This window comes from Rhyacophila brunnea, unplaced genomic scaffold, assembly GCF_057557595.1.
Source record: "Rhyacophila brunnea isolate RB1 unplaced genomic scaffold, BYU_Rbru_1.0 scaffold_3, whole genome shotgun sequence".
Classification (NCBI taxonomy): domain Eukaryota; kingdom Metazoa; phylum Arthropoda; class Insecta; order Trichoptera; family Rhyacophilidae; genus Rhyacophila; species Rhyacophila brunnea.
In genome coordinates, this window is record NW_028232965.1 from 11398313 (window position 1) to 11422492 (window position 24180).

General features: G+C 31.9%; 1 protein-coding gene across 1 annotated transcript in view; it reads right to left on the reverse strand.

The window, feature by feature from the left end:
• The window catches only part of kermit (PDZ domain-containing protein GIPC-like protein kermit), a 37262-nt gene extending 19550 nt beyond the window's left edge, over positions 1 to 17712 (reverse strand). The window contains exon 1 of the mRNA XM_085952576.1: positions 16985 to 17712. Coding sequence (XP_085808702.1) covers positions 16985 to 17248 — 264 coding nt within the window. The 5' untranslated portion in view covers positions 17249 to 17712. The remainder of the gene's footprint in view (positions 1 to 16984) is intronic.
• Between the last annotated feature and the right edge of the window lie 6468 nt (positions 17713 to 24180).

The following is a 24180-nucleotide window of genomic DNA, read 5'->3' on the forward strand; positions in this document are numbered from 1 at the left end:
GCTTCCCCTGGCAATAGATCGCGCCTCCCCTGGGAGGCGCGCCTCCCAGGTTGGAAACCGCTGTCTTAAACAGACAAATACACCAGTGGGTCTATTCTATACTTATCGACCGCTAAAGTGATAGATATTATCAAACAGGGTAAGTTTGTATGAAAGTATTAGCACTTATTGTAACAATTACAATCAACGTATTGCCTAATTGTTACAATACGTGCTAATACTTTGTTACAAACATACCCTAAGTTTTATAATATTTATGTATCACTTTAGCGGTCGATAAGTACAGAATAGACCCACAGGAATCTTTAAAATGACATCTACAGAGAAATAAGAGTATTTCCATGAAACCTTCCTTAAAACAGTGGTGGTGTTAAGTAAGTTGAGGACTGTGGCACTGACAGGTTTGGAGACACCCATATGAAAATTTTGTCCGTGCGATAAAACAAAATCACAATATGTATTACAATGGGGAGTTAATACCTACAATATAATGTCAGGATTTTTTTTACGATTCGATTATTTTTTAAGCTAAGATTTCGATACTTTATACTGAAGCCAAAACATCGTCTGCTTCACGGAAAATCGCCACTTCTCCAAAAAATATAATTTGTAAACGTTTATTCATTCGCCGCCTTTTATAATGTGATGTAGGTAAGTACTGTTTCCATGTACATTATTGTAAATTGTGTCGTTCAACGAGATAGTAGACTGGATTTAAATTGTGAATAAAACCTAACATTAACCTACATTTTTATAAAATCAGTAATACTATTTATGTAGGCACAATAAGTTGCAATGAAAAGACTTTATAGAAATAATATATTAATATTCGTTCCATTATGATTGTAGATTGTATGCATAACAATAAGGCAAGTACGTATTCATCTCAATAATTTATTTCTATGATGGCGTACGCCATAATATATTAATATAAAACTACCTATCTGCCAGATGTTATAAATAACATAAATTTTAATAATAACAGTCTGTAATTTACACAGATCAAATAATTGATCAGTGTTATATCAGATAAGTTAGATAAGTAGTTGATCATTGATCAAATACAAATAAATTACGGTTAATTTTCTTACACACGTTTTTCAATTTAAAATGCTAATTATTTGTTGGCGTGACCAACATAATTAGTGAGTACTATCTTATTCTTATTACTCTTATTTTATTAGTTACTGGTTTTTTTTATGATTTTCGTTTACCAAAATTGAATTAATGTTTTTTGAGAGTTACTTAAATGAGTGTGTGGTATTATTATTTGTAATTTAAGCGCTATAGAAGCGGTGAGTTACCGTTTTTATTATTTTGTTAGGTTGTCATTAAAAGAATATTTGAATCATGTAGGTAGGTACCCGTCCATCTATTTCTATTACATATCATATTGGCTGTAATGCCGTGTTCTCATGTATCAAGTTTTGTTGTTCAATTTTGTGTTGAATGTTGTAAAAGTGACTGTGTTCACATGTCTATTGAAGTTGAATCGATAGTCGTAACTATGACGACGTCGTGTGAATTTGTTAGTTTGTTAATGTCATTTCGTCTGACCACTATAATTATATTTTTGGATGAAAACGCCATACTTAATTCAGAAACTTCATAAATAGCACTTTGTGACGAACGAAAATCAACTATGTAATCGCATGCAAATCGAAAAAAGTTTGACGTGTCGATGAGAGTAAAGTTGTCATCACCTTGGTTACTCTATGCAACCAGTTGACTTGAAATTATTCACAGTTTAATCTACAAACTTATAAAGAACCGTTCAATTTCAACTTGCAAGTTGTTCAACATGATATCCTCTTGTCAATTGATTCTCAACTGCTACTCAACATGGAGTTGAACGACAAAAATCGCCACGTGAGAACGCTGTATTATTTAAATATAACTTAAATAATAAATAATTAAATATATTAAATTATAACGATTATATAGCGAATTTGGAATATTTTTGTCAAGCTGTTAAAACCTCATACATAATAATTGTATTGTTATGTGATTGGACATTGACATTTTACAGAAGAGACAAAAATTTTCTACATGCACAAAAATGAAGGTGACTTTTTTTGGAAATAAAAGGTATTGCAGGAATTTTCGTGTAATAGCTAAGATGTGATACGCAAAGTTTAAGTATTACGGTTATAATATAAAATATACTAATTATTATATTAAAATTTTTGGTGATACATATAACATTGAAAGTTTTAGTAAACTATTAAACGAACAGAAATTATTTAAAAAATAGCCACATCGGATGTTTTAACAGCTCAACGACCATAATATATGTTTGTAAGCATATATATATATATTTTAAATTAGTTTTCCCCTATACAGTGAGATTTCAAGTCCACAGTTTTTTTCTATTCTATTGTGACAATATAATATATAGGTACTGTACGCAAAATTATCTGATAGTAAAGGTAATGGCATGCTCACACAATGACAATAATATTATTATATAGAAGGGGAACATCAACTTTATATTTAACGAGTTATTGCTATGAATATGGTGGTAAAAGAGAGAAATGCATTTCCACCTCCAAATCTTACCAAAAACTTTTTTTACCATGTTTACAAATCAACAAAATGCTGTATAATCACTACTACTTAATATCACATTTAATTTTATAGATTTTAAAAATGCTGACTAATAAATAAAAAAACATGCGGATTGAAAAATCATTTTATGAACACTGCTGCATTTAGTATGATCAAGTCATAAGTCACTGATTTTTTTTAAATATGTGATTTTTTGCTGTTGCGTACGACTGGCTACGCGACTTTCCATTTCCGGAAATTCAGTAGGCCATATATCCGGTGCGACATACGGCGGACAGACATAATAATGTTGTACCTGCCCGCTTATAAGTAGGTTCATCCAACATGCATATATCACCTATCTTTCTTATCTGAATCTGCTAAAAATAAAATCACACTGCCGTTAGGCAGACTTAGAATACCGCCACCTTCCATTTTTTTTAAATTTTAATTTTATGCGATATTATTAGGTTAGGTGCACACCTACCTATTTTATCATTACTAAACAGGCAAATGCAACAAAAATCTTGAAAAAAATGACATACATACGAATCCAATTATTGACATACTGAAGATTAGAGCATTTGCACGAAACCTACTTTCAAAATAAATAGCGGTGGTGTTATGTGTGCAGATGTCTGAGGCGTCTGAAACTAATTTTTAATAATAAATATGACCATAAAATATAATGTAATAATAACGTAACTGGGGACATAAATATGTAACAAATCCTGATTTTTTTTTACAATAATTGTAAGTTAATCTTTGACTTAAAAAATATATAAAATATACTGTTTTCAGATACATATTTATTAATTATGTGATAACTAAATGTATGATACTTTAAGGACCTACCTACAAAATCTGTACTTTACCCTAAAATATTTTACCCTTGGCTAATACTGACGAATCCTCTACCTACCAGAGGCACTTAGCGGAAAAATACGAAGCTTGCAATTTGAGACATTTTTAACTAATTTTATTTAGGTATGGTCCCAATATGCTCGATTTGATATAATTAAAAAGGATTTCGAGTTATACACATTTATATTTTTATAAAAAACGATGTTTTTTTAAATACGTATAAAAAATATTAAAACTTAATAAACTAAATTTTAATAATGAATATGACCATAAAATAATATGTAATAATAAGATGGGATCCTTTAACAAATTCACATTGTGTAACATTGTAAATTTCTTTGACAAAATAAATTTTTTTTTTTCTTTTTACTGTTTTCAGATACATAATATTTATTAATTAAAATCACTTTTTTGATAAATTCGTTTTCAAATTGAATGGTTACTCTCTTTTCCATTTTCTAAATCATTTAGTTGCGAAAAGTTTCAGCAACTTGGTGGTGAGAATTCATACTTATAGCAAAAAAAAATATGGAAAATGTACCCGGAAGTCAGTGGCAGCAGCTGGATTTTGTTAACCCCCTCCCCATCTTTCACAGCCGTAAAAAATATTTATATATTTTTTTTATTATTATGAGTATTTTTAAATAAATGGACCCCCACATCATTTTCTGTGTGGACAGTTATGCGTAGTGGTTACGACACTTTTACGAATTGTTTTATTTGTCATAAGGTGCATTATATATACATTTTTTTTTATTTAATTAATTATTGTGAATCTGGGCCGCCTCACAAAGAGGTTTTAACAGATTTTTGTTTTACGAGCAATGGATGTTAGTCACTTGCTCAAGCTATTATGTCCATACTGTTATATAAGCTATTAGCGATAGTGCCCATAGAACGCGTCGAGCGGGCGAAGTCGGCGTATAAAGCGTTTATTCATAACCATAATCACACGTGTCATGCCGCGCATTACCCTTCACCTATGTAATAAGCGGCCCAAGCAGCACAAAATAATTATTATTACAGCGTCTCTCATAACAAAGCAATAAAAATATTATATTATTTCGGGGCTTGTAATTAATATTTACGACGACATTATTCAACCAGCGAAATATAGGACACGGAATAAAATTAAACAATGACTTCTCTGTTATTAAATAATGACTTCTCGCCCGTCGAACGACGACGCTTCGAGCAGCGTGATTTTGGTAGCCGTGTTCAATGAATGGATTTCTTTGTATTTTCATTAAATCGTATCGCCGAGAAGCGAAAAACGGTGAGTCATGCGGCAGGCGGGGCACAAGGCATCGTCAAGTCCAGTGTGCGCTGGCGTATTTGATTACGTTGTATTTTCGATGATTTACGCGCCACTTGTAGAAATTTTGCGCGAGCGCCGCACTCGCTGCGTCAATGGGCTTTATGCCTAGGTTCATACATATTATTAATTTATCAATAAACGTGTTTCTGTTAAATATAGTATGACGTATTCGGTGATGACATTATAAAGGTGAGAAAAGTGCTAATTTTCATAATAAAGTGGAAACAGAGTTGTTAACATTTGAATAACAAAATAATACGTAGGTATGTACACTTAGGTAGGAAGGTATTTTCTCACCATTTCAAATCACCAAAGAATAAGTATTACAATTTAACATTTTTAGGAGTTTTGTTTTTATAATTTCACTTCGGACGAGTACGGGTCATCATAGAATAATTATAAAAATATGTGTAATACATTAAATGTAATAAGTATTAAAATTTAAAAAAGCCGCCCCCAATTATTATTAGTATTATTCCCAATGACATTAATATGGACGAATCATCTGAAAAAGAAAATGACACTCACTTTATTGTCGGCTCTGCCGAATGGAATAATCTGTTCTAACGCCATTACAATAAAGGTGATATTGCTATAAATTCCTGATGCTTTTTATTGGGTCTGCCGAATGGTTCGGTTCGAATGGGTTCGCTCAAATGAACATTGACATTAGAAACACTGCTCTAACGCCATTACAATAAAGGTCATATTGCTATAAATTCCCGATGCGTGATATCGCATAATAGAAATTGCGTGACGTCTACCTATACATGTGAATGCGCAAATTTACTTGCTAGCTACTGTATTGAGTGCATCGTCCATTAATAATGTCATTGATTATTACCTTGTGTAGAATTTTATAAAAATTTATTAAAAACAATTTATTAGGTAGGTAAGTATCTTGTTAGCGCCACGGGTTGAAAAAAACCGAAAGAAGGTACGATTATTGAGTGTGGAGAAATATAAACTCGTGTTACGAAAGTGTTATTTTCAATATTTTCGTTTGTATTAGTATCATAATACGCATTAAAGCTTGTCACGTAAACGCAACGTGCATTCAATATTGGTAATATTTGAGACACCCTGGGAGCTTTGTATGTGTTGAGTTTAATGGTTTCCCCTTTATTAAGACATAAACTAAAACTGCCATCAAAATGTATGCATAACTTCCCTAATTTACCACCCCTGAGCAATGCATTATCTCCCTACCCACATAGAAAGACACTGCTTAGGTACATAACTAAATTTAAGTAGTGTACATTTTATAGTAGGTATATATAGCATTATGTATTATATTATCGAAATTCGAACGCAAAAAGAGCGTATGTGGCAGTATGCAACTTTATATTAGACCAAAATGGAATAATAGTTTTATTGACTAGGTATCAAAAAACATATAGGTAACTTCGTCATATAATGCCTAACTCTGGCTTGTATTATTGGGAGAGAATTAAATTCTGAACAATTTCTCCAAAACGCTCCAATCGTTTTTTCAGCTTAGCGAAGTCGTTGTTATTTAGGAGGAAATGCGACTAGGTAAAGTAATTATTGGTACTATGTAAAATGTAAATAAATAGATCAAGTTATTTATACTGAATTCCCACTCTAGGTGCTTGGCCGAGCAGAATCCCGTTCAATATATGCGTGTGGTCAATTGAATAACGTGTGCACCTAATTATACCTATGGATTTTAGATTTTTCGACGCGAAATTTAGAAACAAGGAAAACTTCAAAGAGCTTTTTTCAACTTTCAGTAACAACGCTGGCCTGAATCAGCGATTTCAAACCTCGACCGACAGTGTTGACACCACATTTTTTACTAAACTTATATATTAATTCTATATAGATTCACGAAACTTGAAGTCTGTATGTATTAAAATAAATATATTTGTTCTTAAGCCATCAACGGCCTTTTCGCCTATTTTCAATGTACACCGATGCTTGAAATTTGGTACACATGTGTTATTACGGTGACAGACCATTATATGAACTTTTTTGTTAATGGTTGTCAATCGTAAATCTTCACCAAGTGATTTCTCACGACCAGTCTCGATATAGGGATGTAAAAAATATAACTGCTGTTGATTTACTTCACGAGATAATCAACAGCAATATCACGACTCGTCAGCTGAATGCAGAATTATTCTAACTCACATTTGAAATATTCTAGAAGGGAGTTCTTTGAATCAGCCTACTGAAGTTATTAATTACTATTTGTATAAATAAATGCTTAGGTAGGTACATCATATTTTAGTAGGATTATTGATGAAAATAATGATGCATAAATGTGGCTATATAAATCAAAAATAACTTAAATAGGATGTTTCAAAGAACACTTCTGTAAAATATTTCAATTAATGTGAGTTAGAATAGTTCTGTGACACTAATCTAGTGACAATACGTAATATATGAATATTGACTAATTGAAAAAACGAGATTCGATTAGTATAACTAACCACACTCGAACCTACTCATATTCAGAGTTATGTATTACATGCAATTAATAGTAGTCATTTTCTAAACACCTATATTTTTATACTTTTGTGGACAGTTTGATTATTGAATGAAATTAATAATAGGTACCCGTACCTACAATTTGTGTGTGCATAGAAAATTTTATTGTTAATCGATAGATTTTAGGCACGATGCAATTTTAACATTGACAATTAAATAGGTCGCTAGTGTTTGATTTTATAATAGTTGACATTAAATTTAATTGTTATTGAATAAATTACCTTGCTTTGTGGTTCGTTGAACATCTTACCCGTGCTCTACCTACTAAGTATCCACGCGCCAAAATACTTGCTGTGTTTTGTAACCATTGTGTAAAAGTTGATTGATACGAAAAGAGTACAAAACGTTTATTTATCTTTTATCAAATAACCTACTTTCTTTTGAAATGGTTGAGATCTATTTTCAGCGCAGATGACTTCTGACATTTGTATTATTCGCAATGACCCATGAAATGTCGAAAAGGAGAATAATAATTCTGTCATTGAACGTAACTGAACGAATACCTACTCATATTATATAAATTATTATGAGGTGTCTATTTTCAAATAGTTCACAAACTGTTTCAAGCACAAATAATATTGTTCGTTTGAAAGTTTTTCCGTCGTATTGTAGGCATTTTCAAATTATAACTAAGAATAAAATACTTATATATATTTTTAGCCGAAAAACACTTAAATACAAACACAATACAAGACGTACCTATATCCGCTATAAACACAAACACCATACTAAATAAGGTAGGTGTACCTACATGCAATAATTCCTCTTTAAAGTTTTTGCAATTATTTAACCGCGTTGTGCATTATATTAGGTAAGTCCAGAGACTTGTCCAATATTATATAGGTATTATTATAAATTACTACCGCTCAAAAAACTTGGAATAGGTATAACTAGGTAGTGAAACAAGTTACCTTGAAAATAGTTTAGAAATTTCACATTAAGAATTTTATTGAAACACTTATTTTATAAAAGATCATGACTTTTTACAACGTTTTTATTAGCTCATATTCTTGTTTGTCCGGTGGTTGTTTGTCCAGTACAAATCTTGCAATCGATTTTTAACTAACTTCCCGACTAGCTAGACATTTGAAACTTTTAGAATATATCAGAACACGATGCCAATGCATTCATTTTTTTAATACGTTTAGCCATCTTTAAGTAGAATTGAATTCATTTTCAGTTAATTCTGTTTTGTATGGAAAGTTATTTCAGAAAAATCCGTAAAAAGTAAAAGACTATTATTGGTTGCTAGGTGGTCCTAGCAACTAAATTATTAATATATACGTGCGTTACTATGGAAATCAAAATGAAATGTCAAAATGACATTTCAGTATTCTATATTTGTTTGTTTTTTATTTGCTTCATATCAAGTACAAGTTTGAGCATAATGAGGATAATACCTAATTCAACAGAAAATTTAAAAACGTTGTAAGTACATAAAAAGTTATTTTTATCTTGTAATTAATTTTGTATAAGTAATATAAAATTACAATGAAACGTAGTAAAAAGTACAACCAAACCGATAGAGACTTTTGCAAATTTATTAATCTGAAACATTCCTGTACCAACATGTGCTGTCAAATTAGACACCTATTATTTTTAATATTATACGGTTAATGGATAATATCATAGGTAATACTAATGTGTATGTCTCGACAGCTAATCTGCGAAAAAAATGATAATATTACTTCATGCAGGCACTTATTAGTTATTATAATAAGTACTTTTCTACAGAAGTTTACCATTTACATATTATTATTATTACATAAGTATTTGGTGATTTTGGTTTTCAGCCTATATTGACATGAAAGTATGTACGTTGCACAAAATTCATTGTTTGAATCAATAATAATACTGTACCTACTGCCTATGTAACGGTAGCCGATACCTACAATATGTAATGTCAGAATTGTCAGGTCAGGAAATTTTACTCATCTTGCAAGGTCGCCATTTTCTTTTAGTTTTAGAGCGACAAGGCCATGCATTAGTTGAGGCACGGTCTAAAAAGATCGTCGCTAGGCGATGCGCGGATTGCGGGTGGCGGGTGAAAATGACGCCTGTCAAACGAAATATTAATTGTCATATAAATCCAACATACGTCCATTTTATGTTCTGTTTATTGTTCTATTAGTAACAATAATAATATATTCATTGACATGTTTTCTTTTTAAAGTAAGTGAGTAACGTTTTTAGTCATCTTTACACGATTTTAGAATTAAATGACCCGTCGCCATCACGCAGCAAAGTGACGTGTTCCTGGGTCAACTTTCTCTCAGTGAATGGCAGCGAGTCCAAAATTTCGTCGCCCGTACAGTTGAAAATTATTTGGCGTTTCACTGATGTGTCACCTTAATTAATCTGTCAAGGAAGTCAGAATTGACGTACGTGTGTATGTACAATACAATCAAAACAATATATATTAATATACATAGTTGTGCTCACATTGTCACGCCCGTGTTTTACTACAATACAGCACCACCTACACGTGATAGCGTTTTGTATTGCGTAATAATATTAGATAAATAAATTATAAAAAATATAACATAATAAAAAGCAATACATGGCAAGCAATCGAATTATGGTAGGCGGACAACGTTTCAATCATAATTATTTATAATAATTATTAATATATCACCAAAACTAAAAATGATTCTATGGGTGTTATTGAGAGTATAAATAATAGGTATAAAAATATAAGCCAATTAAACACTTCAGAAATATGGAGGTGACGGTAAAACAAATATTGATGAATTATTATTGCAATAAACGTGTGTTTGTTTCAACGATATATTATTAGACCATAAAAATATAGGTCCATAAAACATGTTAAGTAGTATCTTTCCTAATCGTAAATATGTGACGTAAAATATTATTGATAAAGGTATCTGTGCACATCGATAAAAACAGTGTTATCGCGATTATTTACCTCGTTAATTTAAAATATATTTCCCTAACGAGGAAATGTCAATATAAAAAAACTATTCGAAAATTCATACAAGTCGTAAAAACGTTCATAGATCACCAAACGGATTCCAAACGGAATCTTGCTAGAATCCAATATGACAAAACGTTTCAAATTTAGGTGGGAGCAGGGAAACGGGGTAAATTGCCACACATATGTGGTAATCATGAAAACTTTTAAGGCAATGAATGCTAAAAAACTATAAGTAAACATATTATAATGGCGGTGATTTAATAAAAAAAATAACATAATATTAAAACACATTAAACGCAATTCCTAACATAGCTGTAGTGCAATTTTATTGACTATTAAAGTTGTAATGATTTTACTTTCTAGACAAATTCAGGTTAACACGAGTTTCATGATTCATTCTTTTGTTTAAATTTTAGAACATAATTATGCAAAATTTTTAGCACGTGCAAGATAACATTATCGATGGTCGATGACACAAATTGAAAAAAATCTTTTTGGATAAAAATAGTCGAAGGAAAAACGTGATATGAACAATGTGTATTTCAAATTAAACTCGTCCTTGGGCGTGTTAAGCAGTTAAGCAGTTAAGCCCCCCACTTTCTCTAGGATCCGCCTATTCACCAGACATTTATTAAATTCTGAAGAGATACCTATATTATTATAAAATTTCGATGTCGACCAGCGGCGATCTTCTTTCACGCAAATGATACAATCGATTCGTAAGAAGATTTAACAAAAGGGCACTCGAAACAGTTCAACCAGCAATATAATTATAACTATCAAGATCTTCAAGAAAATCTTATAAATTGAGTATACAATATTACCAAAATAATAACAAAATCCATGCAACTAACATCAAAGACATAGAAATAACAGACAAAAATAAACCAAACATATTATTATGTGTCACTACTGTCATCCTCAACATTTTTTTTTGTTAAAGGATGTGACGTGATACTTGTTGGGTTTTATTTTATTTTTTGTTGAGTCTGTACCTACCATCCCTAAACCGCCACTGGTAGAAAAATGGTAAAATGTGAAACAAAACATAACAAGATTTAAAAAAAAAAAGCTTTAAAATTTACACAGGGAAAAAATCAATAACGCGACTATACCTATAACATAATGTTATTATGGTCGTCGTAGGTCCGTAGTAATAATACTAATAATAATAATACTCCAAACAGTTCCCTGACCCCTGACTAAGCTCTAAATAGATCAAATAGATGTCACTATCAAATATTGAATGCAGTGGTTTTCAATATTTGTTCGTTTTACGCCGCGCTTCGTTTTTAGTGAATTTATTATGGAGCCCTAAAAATACCAAATTGGTGATATGGGTGAGTCCGCTATTCAACACTACAGCCACCTACTCTCATTTCTATCAGATCTTGAATCCATATTATTATGAACTTATCCATACTATCTCTTGAAAGTACTATTGAAAACATTTAGGTACTAATCAGAGATATTATTAGGCAGTGATATTTAAAAAATAATTTTATGACGTGAGAGGGAAGAGAAGCATTGGAAGTTAGATACCCACTGGTGCAACAATGGCGCCGTAGTTCACACTTTGAATACCACTGCATTGGAGGGTAAGGGTTAACCCTACGTCTACTTCGCCTTACTTACGTATGAGTATGGCTCTGTTTTTTATTTTTACATCTTTAGTTACCAGCGATGTATCTAGATCCCTACGCAACATGACGCAACCGATTCGTGAGAATATTTAAAAAGGGGTCTCATAAGACTTAAAACCTGCCACTCCTATAAAATTAATGGATACCTATATGGTTAAGATTAAATATAACTTCATAATTGTAATTTTTATACTTCCGTTCTATTCGATTATTTCGAATGTAAATATAAATTCATGAAAACCATTTTTCAATACTATATTGGTAGGTATTTTGCTGTAAGTATGTACTTATGTATTACGATTTATCAGAAAAGAGACTGTTTCAATTAAACCATGTTTGTATAATTTATGGAAAATATTTTTTTTTGAATTTTTTTGTATTTATTTAGAAAATTAAAATCAGATTGTTTATTTTTTATTGTAGGGACCTCAAAATCAGTCAGTGCGTCAGGCCTATACGTCACTAAACGCACTAAACATTGCCTAGATTCAACCACGATATTGTTAATATTATAAATAGGAATATGTTTCTAGTACCCACTAATCAATTATTTATTATATCTACCAGAAAAAATAGACATTGACCCAAAGATGTAAAACCCCTATAAAAATTGTTGAAGTAAGTTCCAGGGGCGGCACATTATAAACGACGGCGAACGAAAGAACGGATACAAATATGACATCTTTTGAGAGCAGTACTTAGCGGTAAAGTATATTAGTCTATGGTAGCGGTTTTCCATGAAGTATAAGTAGAAGATGCGGTCGCTTCATTAGAAAGTATCATCTTAAAAAATAGTCAAAGCATATAAAATTCTGACAACATAACCATATTTAATTTACATGTTGTACGAGTATCTAAAATGGCGGCTTACATCACAGGCAAAATTTACAGGGGTACTTCCAAACCTATCAGCGCAACAGACCTACACACGCCTAAAACCACTACTGTTTGTGTAAGTTTTATGGAAATGCTTTAATTCTCAGTAGATAGTGTGTAATGTAAATTTAAAGATTTTTGGTGTAGGTACTTACCCATTTGTTTGCGTAAGATAGCCGAAAGTAAATTATATAATAGGTAAGTAGCTGCATAACGAATTTGCAGACAATTTCAAACTAAAGATGAAAGATGATGGCATTCTAAGCAATGTTGCCATCTTTTTGTATGTTGATTATAGACAAAAGGGTAAAAATTATAATATCTCTGAAAATAATTAGTACAGGAACATTTTTCGTCTCGAATCCTTCAAAATTATGGAGTTTTTGGCATATTTGCGTAAAATTATAGTATTTTACATTTTCTGCGGATTCAAAATTATAGTACTGTACTATAATTATAGTACGGATGGCAACACTGATTCTAAGTCTCCTTCAGGCGGTACAATTTGGCAATTAGTGAGATTTTTGTATGGAAAATAGGGGTCAGATAATTTTTTTGCGTTATTTTTGTGACAAGTTTAGGCTCCCAATAAAAATTATAAATGTAACATACATACAATTACGATATCAGATTATTTCAAGTTTGATTTGCCAGGTGGGAACAGCGGCAATTTTTATAGTCGAGTTTGGCAAAATTCACGAATTCAAGAATGACCTAACCTAACAAATAATCCAGTATATCGGCTATTTTCAAAATTTATTTGCCGCTAGCTTCCAGTAAATAGAAGACAAAAACCGAATAAAGTAATACAATTTACATCCATGAGGGAAAGTAGGTACGAACTGCATATTAAATACCTACATCCAGTGCGTATAATGAACTTTATAAAGGTCGTCTTTATGAGTGTAGTAGGTAGCACCGATTTAAAAACCTGTTAAGTACTTCCGAGAAATGTTGAACGAGAAAGAAACTTTACCCGCTCTTCGATTTATTGAGCAAATGTACTGGATAAAAAGTTGAAAGCGGTGTAAGTACCTGGTTGGTAACATAGAATCAGGTTAATGCCCGTGTCTCCGTCACTTATTTGTATATTATATAGTGCAGCGTAGTTTCTAAACGTGTTAAAGCCCACCGTTAACTCTTTAAACTATGTTTATTGTAAAATAGTAGTCGTAATCCATTTTTACTGCCAAAATTCATAAGTACCAACATGAAAGATACTGTATCTACTGTGTACTTTGTTGTAACGTTTATGTCGTATTCTCAAGAATTTATTTCTTATAACAAAACGAGAAAAAATAACGATTCATGTATCTACTCTAGTAGGTAGTGATTATTATACAATATCTATATACCTACTACCTAGTGGCGAAGAGTGGAGGTAGGCTGTTAATATCGGATATAAATAGTGCACATTAAACTTTTTCAGTCATATATTATGTATTTGTTTTTATTGAACAAATACTACAGATATTATGGTGTTGGTTAGTTTAAAAAAATTAACCAAGCGCCCTGCCAAACCATACCGCAATAGTTTTGGGACGCTTTGAGCGATCCGATAAAGTTTTGTGCACACTTTTTCATTCATACTTATTTCTTTTCGTTAAATTAAGAATAGGTACGTCATATTAGTCATATTACACATGTCGTTGGTTAGTTTTGAAAATTCACGAAGTCCTGCCTAAACCAAAAAAATATAAATAAGTACCAAATATTATTCTATCCAAAATTATATAAGTATGATTTATATTTTATGTATTAGTATGGCATATTTTAGATAGACCAGTATTTTTTTTTACTATTATCTATTATAGCTTGGTTTATTTTTATAGAATTTTTAAAACTAACCAGCACCATCTGTAATTTATAGTTCAATTAAAATAAATACGTTTTACTGGCGAAGTTTAGTGTGCAGTTTTTATTTCGGATCTTAACAGCCTACCTCCACCCTTCGCCACTGCTAGGTACCTAACTAGCCTAATTCTAATTAGTAATTATTATTATTACGTATTAACTTATGATTGTGTAATATTTATACTGAGTTGTAATTCTATAAAACAGCATGCAGGTATAATGTTCTGATTACTACGTAGGCACTGGATGTTCTATTCAAATGTTTATGAAGTCAAATAATATTATGACAAGTTCGTTAGACCAGAAATCCGGTTTTGCGTCAGCTAGCGAGATGAGATATTATCCACAAAAAAGTTTTACAATGAATACGAATACGGAATACCTATTATGGTTCCTGTTGGCATATTATATAAGTGACTCCCAACCTTCTTGTATGGTGGAACCCTCGAGACATGTAAAATCTCGCGGAACCCTAACCTGGCTGACACATATAATATAAACCTGAAATATGAGCGTAAAATAGTTGTTTTTATTGTTTTTTTATACGCGAGCTATCTTAAAACATTAAATAGTATAGCAATAAATCAACACTGTGCTGTAACTATAACGTTAGCGTACGACTTTTAAATGAGTTCACGTAAATAAATTGAACACCGCGTAGTAGGCGGCGACTTTCATTACTGAAAACTGAAATCCTTCATTCCTCGCTACCGTAAGAATTGACCTTCCATGAAAAACTTTTACTGCTTCTATAATATTATATATGATACGATATCTAAGTTATTTTTTTAATATGTCAAGTTTAACTTTTTTACTCTATTATTCCCAACTATACATTAATAGAGTAAGTCATTTTATTCAACCAAATATTCTATAGGTATTCCAAATATGGATAGCATTCTGATTAAAATTTTTATCATGATTGATTGAAATTTCAATTTTAAAAGAAATCATAATAATGTTATGAAAGAATAATAAAAATTAACATAATACAGAAAAATTATTTGAATTCATTTATATCTTTTTTGCGTTGAAGTACAAAGATGTGGATAACTTATTCTTATTATTGTTTATCGAAAAAAAAATCAGTAATTACATACACATAGATACATATTATTATATGCTAAAATTGACTGAAATGAGTCATAAGAAATCAATTGAAATGACAATCATTTTATTCTCGAGGTGACAATGAAGAATTTTATTATTAAATAATTATTTTAATCTGTCACAGATACCACGTTTCTGATAACATTTTTAGCATTTCGTTGATAAAACTTATCAATATATTGTATTCAAGAATTTTACACGTATTACTAATAATGTAATAATACTCGTATAATGTAATAGGTACCGAATATTGTAATCGTAAAGATAGGTAGGTACCCCACTAATTTATCTCTATACAATGCCATACAAATATTAAGCAGTATATGTATTTACTTAATTAAGTACCTACTTAACTAATTATTAGTCATTAGGTAAAATTTATTTAGAAGGTGCATTCAACCTAACTTAACTAAAATAAGGCTATTTACACTTAGACATACATGTAATATTACATTAATAATAAGACGTGTCACCTATATAAAAAAATATGTATAATATTGTACCTACCTACAACAAATTTAATACTGTAGAGGTACCTACCTATAGTTTTATCAAAAAGCTGACAATATAGACAGTCTAAGAAAAATATGACTAGGTTCTTCAGTTGCAAATTCAAAATAGGTTGACGATTTAATATTATAAGTAGGTAAAGGATATTAATATTATTGTAAACAATAATACTACATCAATGTTGATAACCGGAAAAAATTCAATGTGATATCTAATATTTAGTGGTGGTTTTAGGGACGTGGAGGCCCGAGGCACCGACTTGTTTGGAGTCATCCTTGTGAAATGTTTGTATATGCGATAAAACCCCATTTGAGTGCTAAAATACAGCAACAGTATGTTGCCAGGATTTCTATATACTTTGGAGGATTTGTTATAAGTACTCTGTAGGTAGGTATGTAAAAATATGCGACCCTGATTTAAGTACTTTCTGATCTCACCTGTTCATGGAAAAAACGCTGTTTTTATTATTCAAATGTAAGTACCTGGCTTCGCTATCTACAGAACAAATTATAATCTGAAAGTCGTTTTCGATAAATACCTACCTACCTAGGTAGGTAATTTATTAATCCAATTTTAAGTGATATGTATTTACTTATCTACATCGATTTAGGGATTGTGTGTAATGCAAAGAGATTTCCAGTCCAATCACTTTGGTGTAATGTTTTTAATCCGATTTGCAATACAATATTCTTTTCTATATTTTAGCTGTACCTAAATGCGCGAAAAAAGGTTGAGATTGACTGATTTTCAGAAATTAAAATTTAAATAACGTAATTATGACAAATAAAAAAATCAAATAGAAAAACAACTCACATCATCAGCTGGAAAGTCGTAGCACTCGGATATTTTTTGATAAAGTTCTCTGACATTTGAAAACCCAGAAATTAGACCCAGTGGACTTCCATGGGCTTGTTGGCAATGGAAAACCAATTGAGGTCTTTGTACAGACGACTCGTTCGGTTTTGAATTGTTGTTTTCTACATGGTTGCTGAGTCCATTTCCCTGGCTGTGTGGAATGTCTTCCGGCGGCGCTGATGCACTTTGAGGTCTTGGTGCCTTCTTCTTGAAGAGCGACATTTCGCTTAAACTTTGTTCCGCGTTCAACCACTTCACGGCGCACTCACCAACTCGATTGAAATAATTTTATCAGCTTGCGAGAGATTTTTTTATCGCTCATGATTTTCTAAGATAACAAAATTATCTCTAATAATACTACATACGCTTCACTGTAAACTGAATAGCGGCCAACAATATGTTTTAAGGTAAATAAGCGTAGTACGTCGAAATAAAATGAAGAACACTCACTAAATTACCAAATTATAATATTATTGAAACGAACACAGCTTTTGGCAAACTTTTCACACCATGCATATTACGAGTGTACGTAGTAGTAACCTTGTCGACTGAATCAACGTTTATGACAGTTTAATTGAATTAATTATTTGAAAGAAAACAAAAAAGGTATTCGTGCATAAAATTTGATACCTATCGCCATAGACTAAATCGCTATCGGCATGGCTATCGGCTATCGCGTATCCAACAAACACGTAGAACTCAAGTTACCGTTTTTTAGTTCCAAACAAAATAATGAAATAAAGTCTACTTGTACCGCCATCTTGTAGAGATTTTATGAAAATATATCGCAGTTTTCTATAACCTGTTTTTGGACGGAATTATAAAATTGAGAAAAGCAATATTTTCCAGAGCTGTAATATTGAGGAAAATAATTATACATACATAGCCAACTTGATTAAATTAATAATTATCAGTGATATTAAAAATTACAACCCTAAATAATTAAAATGTTATTGTATTTTAAAAATAGGTAGGTAAATACAATGAACCAACTTTTCAATTCTTCCCCTGCCACAAAAAATCATTTTCCAACATATAGTAAATCATACCAGCGCATAAATCATACCTACGCCTCCCTTTAAAAAAAATCTAATCTTGGCGCCTCCCCCCCTTTATTTCATTAAATAATACAGACACTTTTTTAACACACAAGTTATTACTACTTACTTATATTAAATTCATTTTTTAATTATTTTTTTTTTCATGCGACGAATGAGCTTGTTTATTACCACAATCAATTTTAATAGAAGTCAACCAAATTCATCATCGTTCATTGACAAAAATTAATGGATTCTATCATGGGCTCCAATACTGAATAGGGCCCACAGGCCAGGATCTTTCACCCATATATTTTAAATATTTAATAGTTCTGAAACAACGCAGCGCCGCAGGCGACTTTTTTTACTATTAATAAAATAATATGAAAAATGCATTAGCAAACTAACCAAAAACTCAGGAAAAGCGCCATTTTTAAATTTCTCCGCTCCAAATATTTTTTAATAGGATTTAAATATAATATATATGTATTATGTATTATATATTAAAATAAACATTCATGCACTGAATTTTCACTGTTACGTTAAGATATGAAGTTTTATTTATTTGTAGATATTATGGTATAAAAATTAATTTATTAAAAAAAATTGGCGCCTCCCCTGGAAATAGATCGCGCCTCCCAGGTTGGAAACCGCTGCTCTATACAGAAGGCTGCTATCGGCGACTATCAAGGGTAGTATATCATATTTATGTATTGAGGTATTATAATTATTACAATAAGTGCTATGTTTTAACAGCACCTCTCTTGGCTGTGCTAACTTTTAGAGCGAGATAGACAGTTTTGACAGCTAACTCATTGTAACAATTATAATACTCAATACTAATAAACTACCCTCGATAGCAGCCTTGTGTATAGAATAGATGCACAGGTGTTATGAAGAAATAAATAATTTTTTTATTGTCAAACGGTAACAGTAGGTACTAACCAAAATTGTGAACAACCTTCGATGTGGAACATTTGTACAAAAATATTAAATACTATTAATAACTAGGGTTTGTACTCAGCTTCGCTCGCAGGTTTTCCTTAATATTTCCCTAACCAACAGCCCAAAAGAAATTTGAGAAAACAATGTTGGTATGTATTTACTGTACGAAAACATCTTCTTGGCTACGTTTCCAGGCGCTGTTGTTTACTAAATGGGAGGAGCTTATAATGGAATTGCAGTTAAAAATGGGCGGAGCATGTTAGTTCTCAGTATTAACACGTAGCCAAGAATATGTTTTCATACAGTAGCAGTCTTTAGTGTTGCTAAAATAAAGCAAACAATCATGTTTGATTCTGCGATCATCATATCATAAATACCTTCGGGTACCACTGGATTATTGAATTCGTCCGCTGATTACGGGCTAATGTTCAGCCCTTCACCATTTAAGGGCAATGGTATACTTCATTTAACTCAGATTACATTGACAGATTCTTAGGCCAACTGCCTGCCAAAATTGTGAAGTCACTTTCGAGTCCTAAGTGAATTGGAACAATTCTTATTTTTTTGAGTTCTTTTCCATGAGTGTCCCTCCTGTCTTCCGCTTGACTGACTTAACACAAATTTGACTTTTTTTTTTTTTTTTTATTTATTAAGGAAAACAAACAGTTACATATTGATTACAGAAATTTATAATATAATAATAAAAAGTTAATGCAACCAGCAAAGTTTCCATATATACATTATAATATAGTTAAGCCTAACAAGATAGAGAGTAAAATAACATAAATATAAAGAAATTACATGAGAAGATTACATAAGAAAAAATGAGAAAAATGAGGAAGAATAATGAATAATTAAATAATAGACAAAAGATAAAAAAAAAGAAAAATAAAAAAGTAACATAAAAAAATAAAAGAATTAATATATAATATGTATAAGTAAAATACATTTTATATCTATTTATACAAAATTTTTGAGATAGCATGTTTAAATGAAACAGGTGAATTATTAAAAGGGTCAACGGTGGAGAAATACATATTATAATTTAAACAAGAGCGCCGAATAAAGGAGTTTTGTGCATAATTAGAACCGCTACGACTGATATGGTACAAAGTCTGGTTTCGTGTAAATCTTGATGGACAATGGAAACCCACCCTTTCGAGTAGGTTTGGCGAGTCAACAAAACCATTGATAATTTTAAAAAGAAAATATTGATCGTCGACTTTCCATAGATGGTACCATAAAAGTTGCAGCGGTCGAAGTAGAATTAGATAAATCATAACAGTAGGCTTTAAAATTAACGTGCTTGCGAAATCGCTTTTGCACCGCTTCGAGCCGATTTATATAAGTAACGTACTGTGGATTCCACACGACAGAGGCATACTCAACTAAGGATCTAACATAAGAGAAGTAAAGAACCTTCAGAACATCAGGTGATCTGAATGATAAAACCTAGTAATTTTAATGCTTTATTGATGGTTTCATTGATATGAGCGTTAAAATTCATTTTATTATCCATTATAACACCCAGGTCACGTATTTTTGAGCTGCGTTTCAAGGGTTCGACTCCTAGTTTGTATGGTGTGATGACGGGGTTCATACTTCTGGAGAATGTTATTGACGAGCATTTGTTGACGTTTAGATAAAGGTGATTCAGTTGACAGTATCTATACAGTCTATCTAAGTCAGATTGTAACTCAATACAATCATCGACTGAAGAGATATTTTTATATATTTTTGTGTCATCTGCATAGATGGAAAATTGTGAGTAAGAAAACAGGTGCTCATATCATTAATATATAAGATGAACAATAAGGGACCAAGGTGGGACCCCTGCGGTACTCCAGATGGAATGTGTATAAAACTGGAGACGAATCCTTTAATTGCAACAGCTTGCGACCGATTTGAGATGTATGAAGAAATCCAACGGAATAAATCCCCGTGAATCCCCAGGGCCCAGAGTTTTTTAAGTAAGATGCAGTGATTGATTTTGTCGAAAGCTTTAGAAAAGTCTGTATATATAGTGTCCACTTGTGTTTTACTGCCCATTGAATTAAGTATGAAATCAGTGAATTCGAGTAGGTTAGTTTCTACGGAGCGTCTCCTAAAAAAACCATGTTGATTTGGTGTGATGAGGTTACGTAGAGCTGCAAAAATATGGTCGGAAATGATCTTTTCTAACAATTTTCCGAAAAAAGGAAGTTTGGATATCGGCCTGTAGTTAGTAATGACGCTTTTGTCCCCACTTTTAAATATTGGAGTAATTAATGCTTTCTTCCATACATCAGGAAAACATCCGCTTTTAACAGAAAAGTTAAATAAAATTGATAATGGGGAGGCCAATTCTTCTCCACAAGAAGCAATCAAAATGGGAGGAATACGATCAGAACCGGCGCCTTTATTTATGTCTATGTTTTTGATGTATGAAAGAACTGATGACGGAGTGAATATTATTGAATTAATTATCATAGTGCTAACATCTTGCAAAACAGGTGTTTGTAAGGATGACGGAATAAATACAGATTTAAAATAGTCATTGAATAAATTACATATAGATTTGCCATCCGAAACAATTTTTTCATCAAGGAGCATTTCACCGGGAATATTGGACCCATTGGATTTGGATTTAACGAATGACCAAAAAGATTTTGAGTTTCGCTTAATGGATTTTTCTGCCCGTAAGATAAAGTCTTCATAACATTTTTTAGCAAGGCGTTTTTGCCTTTTTCTTAAAATGACAAATGTATCGTAATCTATGGGGCTACTGTACTTTTTCCATTTCCTATGATACTTTAGTTTTTCATTTATAACTTTTATTAGGGGTTTGGAAAACCAGGGAGGATAACGATGAATTGGAGTTATGCATTTTTTCGGTATGTTAGTGTCAATTAACTCCCAAAGTTTAGCATAGAAACAAGCCGAGGCCTCTTCCATATTCATGTTTGGTAACATAATAGTTTCCCAAGATACTGCAGAGAGATCCTTTTTGAGTTTGGTATAATCGCAATTTTTAAATAAATATGTCTCACGAACAGCCGCTTGTAACGTTTTCTTTTTGGTTATACTAAAATTAATAATAAGGGATTTATGATGTGCGTCTTCTGGAGTAAGGGGTGTAATGCACGAGGTAACCACGCAGTTACTAATGTCAGAAATTACAAGATCAAGAATACGATTAGTAATATTACAATTAGAGTTAAATTGATGCATGTTCGTGAAGGATAAAAAATCAGTTAAACTGGTACAAAACGGATCAATGTTGTAATCAGGGTGGAGATAGTTGACGTCATCAGATGATGTCCAGTCTAAATTTGGAAGATTGTAATCTCCTACCATAATAAAAACTTCATCAGTATGAGAATGATATATGGTAGAGCTTTTTTCCAAGTGCGCGCTAAGATTGGTTTTAAAATCGGTTCCGCGTGGATGGTAGGAACAACATAGATTTATAATTTTAGCGAGACTTTCAGTCTTCAGGGTGACCCAAAGATCCTCAGCACTACTATTCCATTGAGGCTGAAGGGATGCACTGAATTCCAATTTCACTGCGATTAATACACCACCACCCATTTTTTTACCAACTGATTTATAATCGCGATCTCGGCGAAAAATGTTATACCTAAAGTCAATTAGTTCGTGATCCCTAATTTCGTCCAAAAGCCAAGTTTCAGTAAGACAAATTATATCATAGTCGCGCAGTTAAGGACACTATTTAAAAAGTCGTGCGTCTTCCACGTACGTTTTGATAATAAATTTGGATATCAGAGCCTGAGATAACTTAAGTAATAAATAGTTAAATAAAAATATATCGTTGCACCAATAAAGTTAATTACACAAAATAATATGATATTCCTCGGTATCTCAAGATTAATAAAAAGTGAAGTGCTCACGAAGGTGAGTTTCATTGTATAGTTCATTTCATTTTCCCTAATTCTTCCTCTTTTGCTATACAAATAGCCGGGGAGGTATCGTTTTTCCTTGTGAAAATTCGACCATTTCTGACCCAGGTATAAGTAAACCCCAGATCTTTTGCCTTGGTTTTAGTAAGTTTTAGCAGTATTTTGTTTTGTTTAGTCAGATGTTCATTAATGTACACTGGGAGTGATGATCCTGGGATGCCGATATCTGATTTTGATCGGGTGCTGGAGGTCATTTTTTTGAATGTTGAAGCAGGTAATCCGATACACTGATGATGGAAGGATAATTTGCAAGTACTGTATTCCAAGTCAGCTGCAGCTCCGGTCGTCAACGCGCAGTTTAAAATAGCACACGGCATCGCGAGTATTATTAATTATGGTAAAATATAGGTACTTAATAATATCGTTGAGCGCGGTACAGTAATAATGATTATGATAATTGGCTATTACTGCTAATTGATCACGGCACTGGCACAAACAGAATGAACAAAAATTGGAATCAAATTTAGGTTATGTAATGCACGAAAATAAAGTATTATTTATAAAATATTGATTTGTTTTAACACATTAATAATTAAATAAAGATTAATCAATATATTTATGTACACAAGTCACACACTATTGTTATTGTCTTCTACGGTTATGTAATATTAAAAGAATTTACTTTTTAAAATCAATTATCGAGCGGATAAAACAAATCGACCATTCACTACGGCGGCTAATAAATTTAAACATAATGAAGACTGCCTAACTCGTTCATTATTTCAAGACAATACCCTAGTTCTAGTAAATACGATCAGCAACTAATTACTTATCTGAATTTCATTTGTTTACTTGTTCACACCAACAACTTGACCAATCAAATAAAGTGCCAACAGGATTTGAGTTGGTAGCTGAATTGTTCTGTGCAATTGGTAGTACGATCGTTGAATCTGCTAGTCTAATTAGGCTTTAGATTCACGGTTTCAAAGTAGACAGAACACGTCAAGTTATAAGCAAGTAAAATCATGATCCTTTCATCACCCATTAGATTCCAGAAATGAGTTGATTTTCACCATAGATACATATTGAAATTATATTTATCTTTTCTGCTACATACCCCAAAATTTATTCGGCTATTTGACATCTTGGCCAGGTTGAGTAATATACCAAACTCGGATCATACTGATCATTAGTGTGAATGTTCTAATTATCTATAGACGGTGTTGACCAAAGGACATCATTATTGACGTTTAGGAATAAAATGAAAGATGAA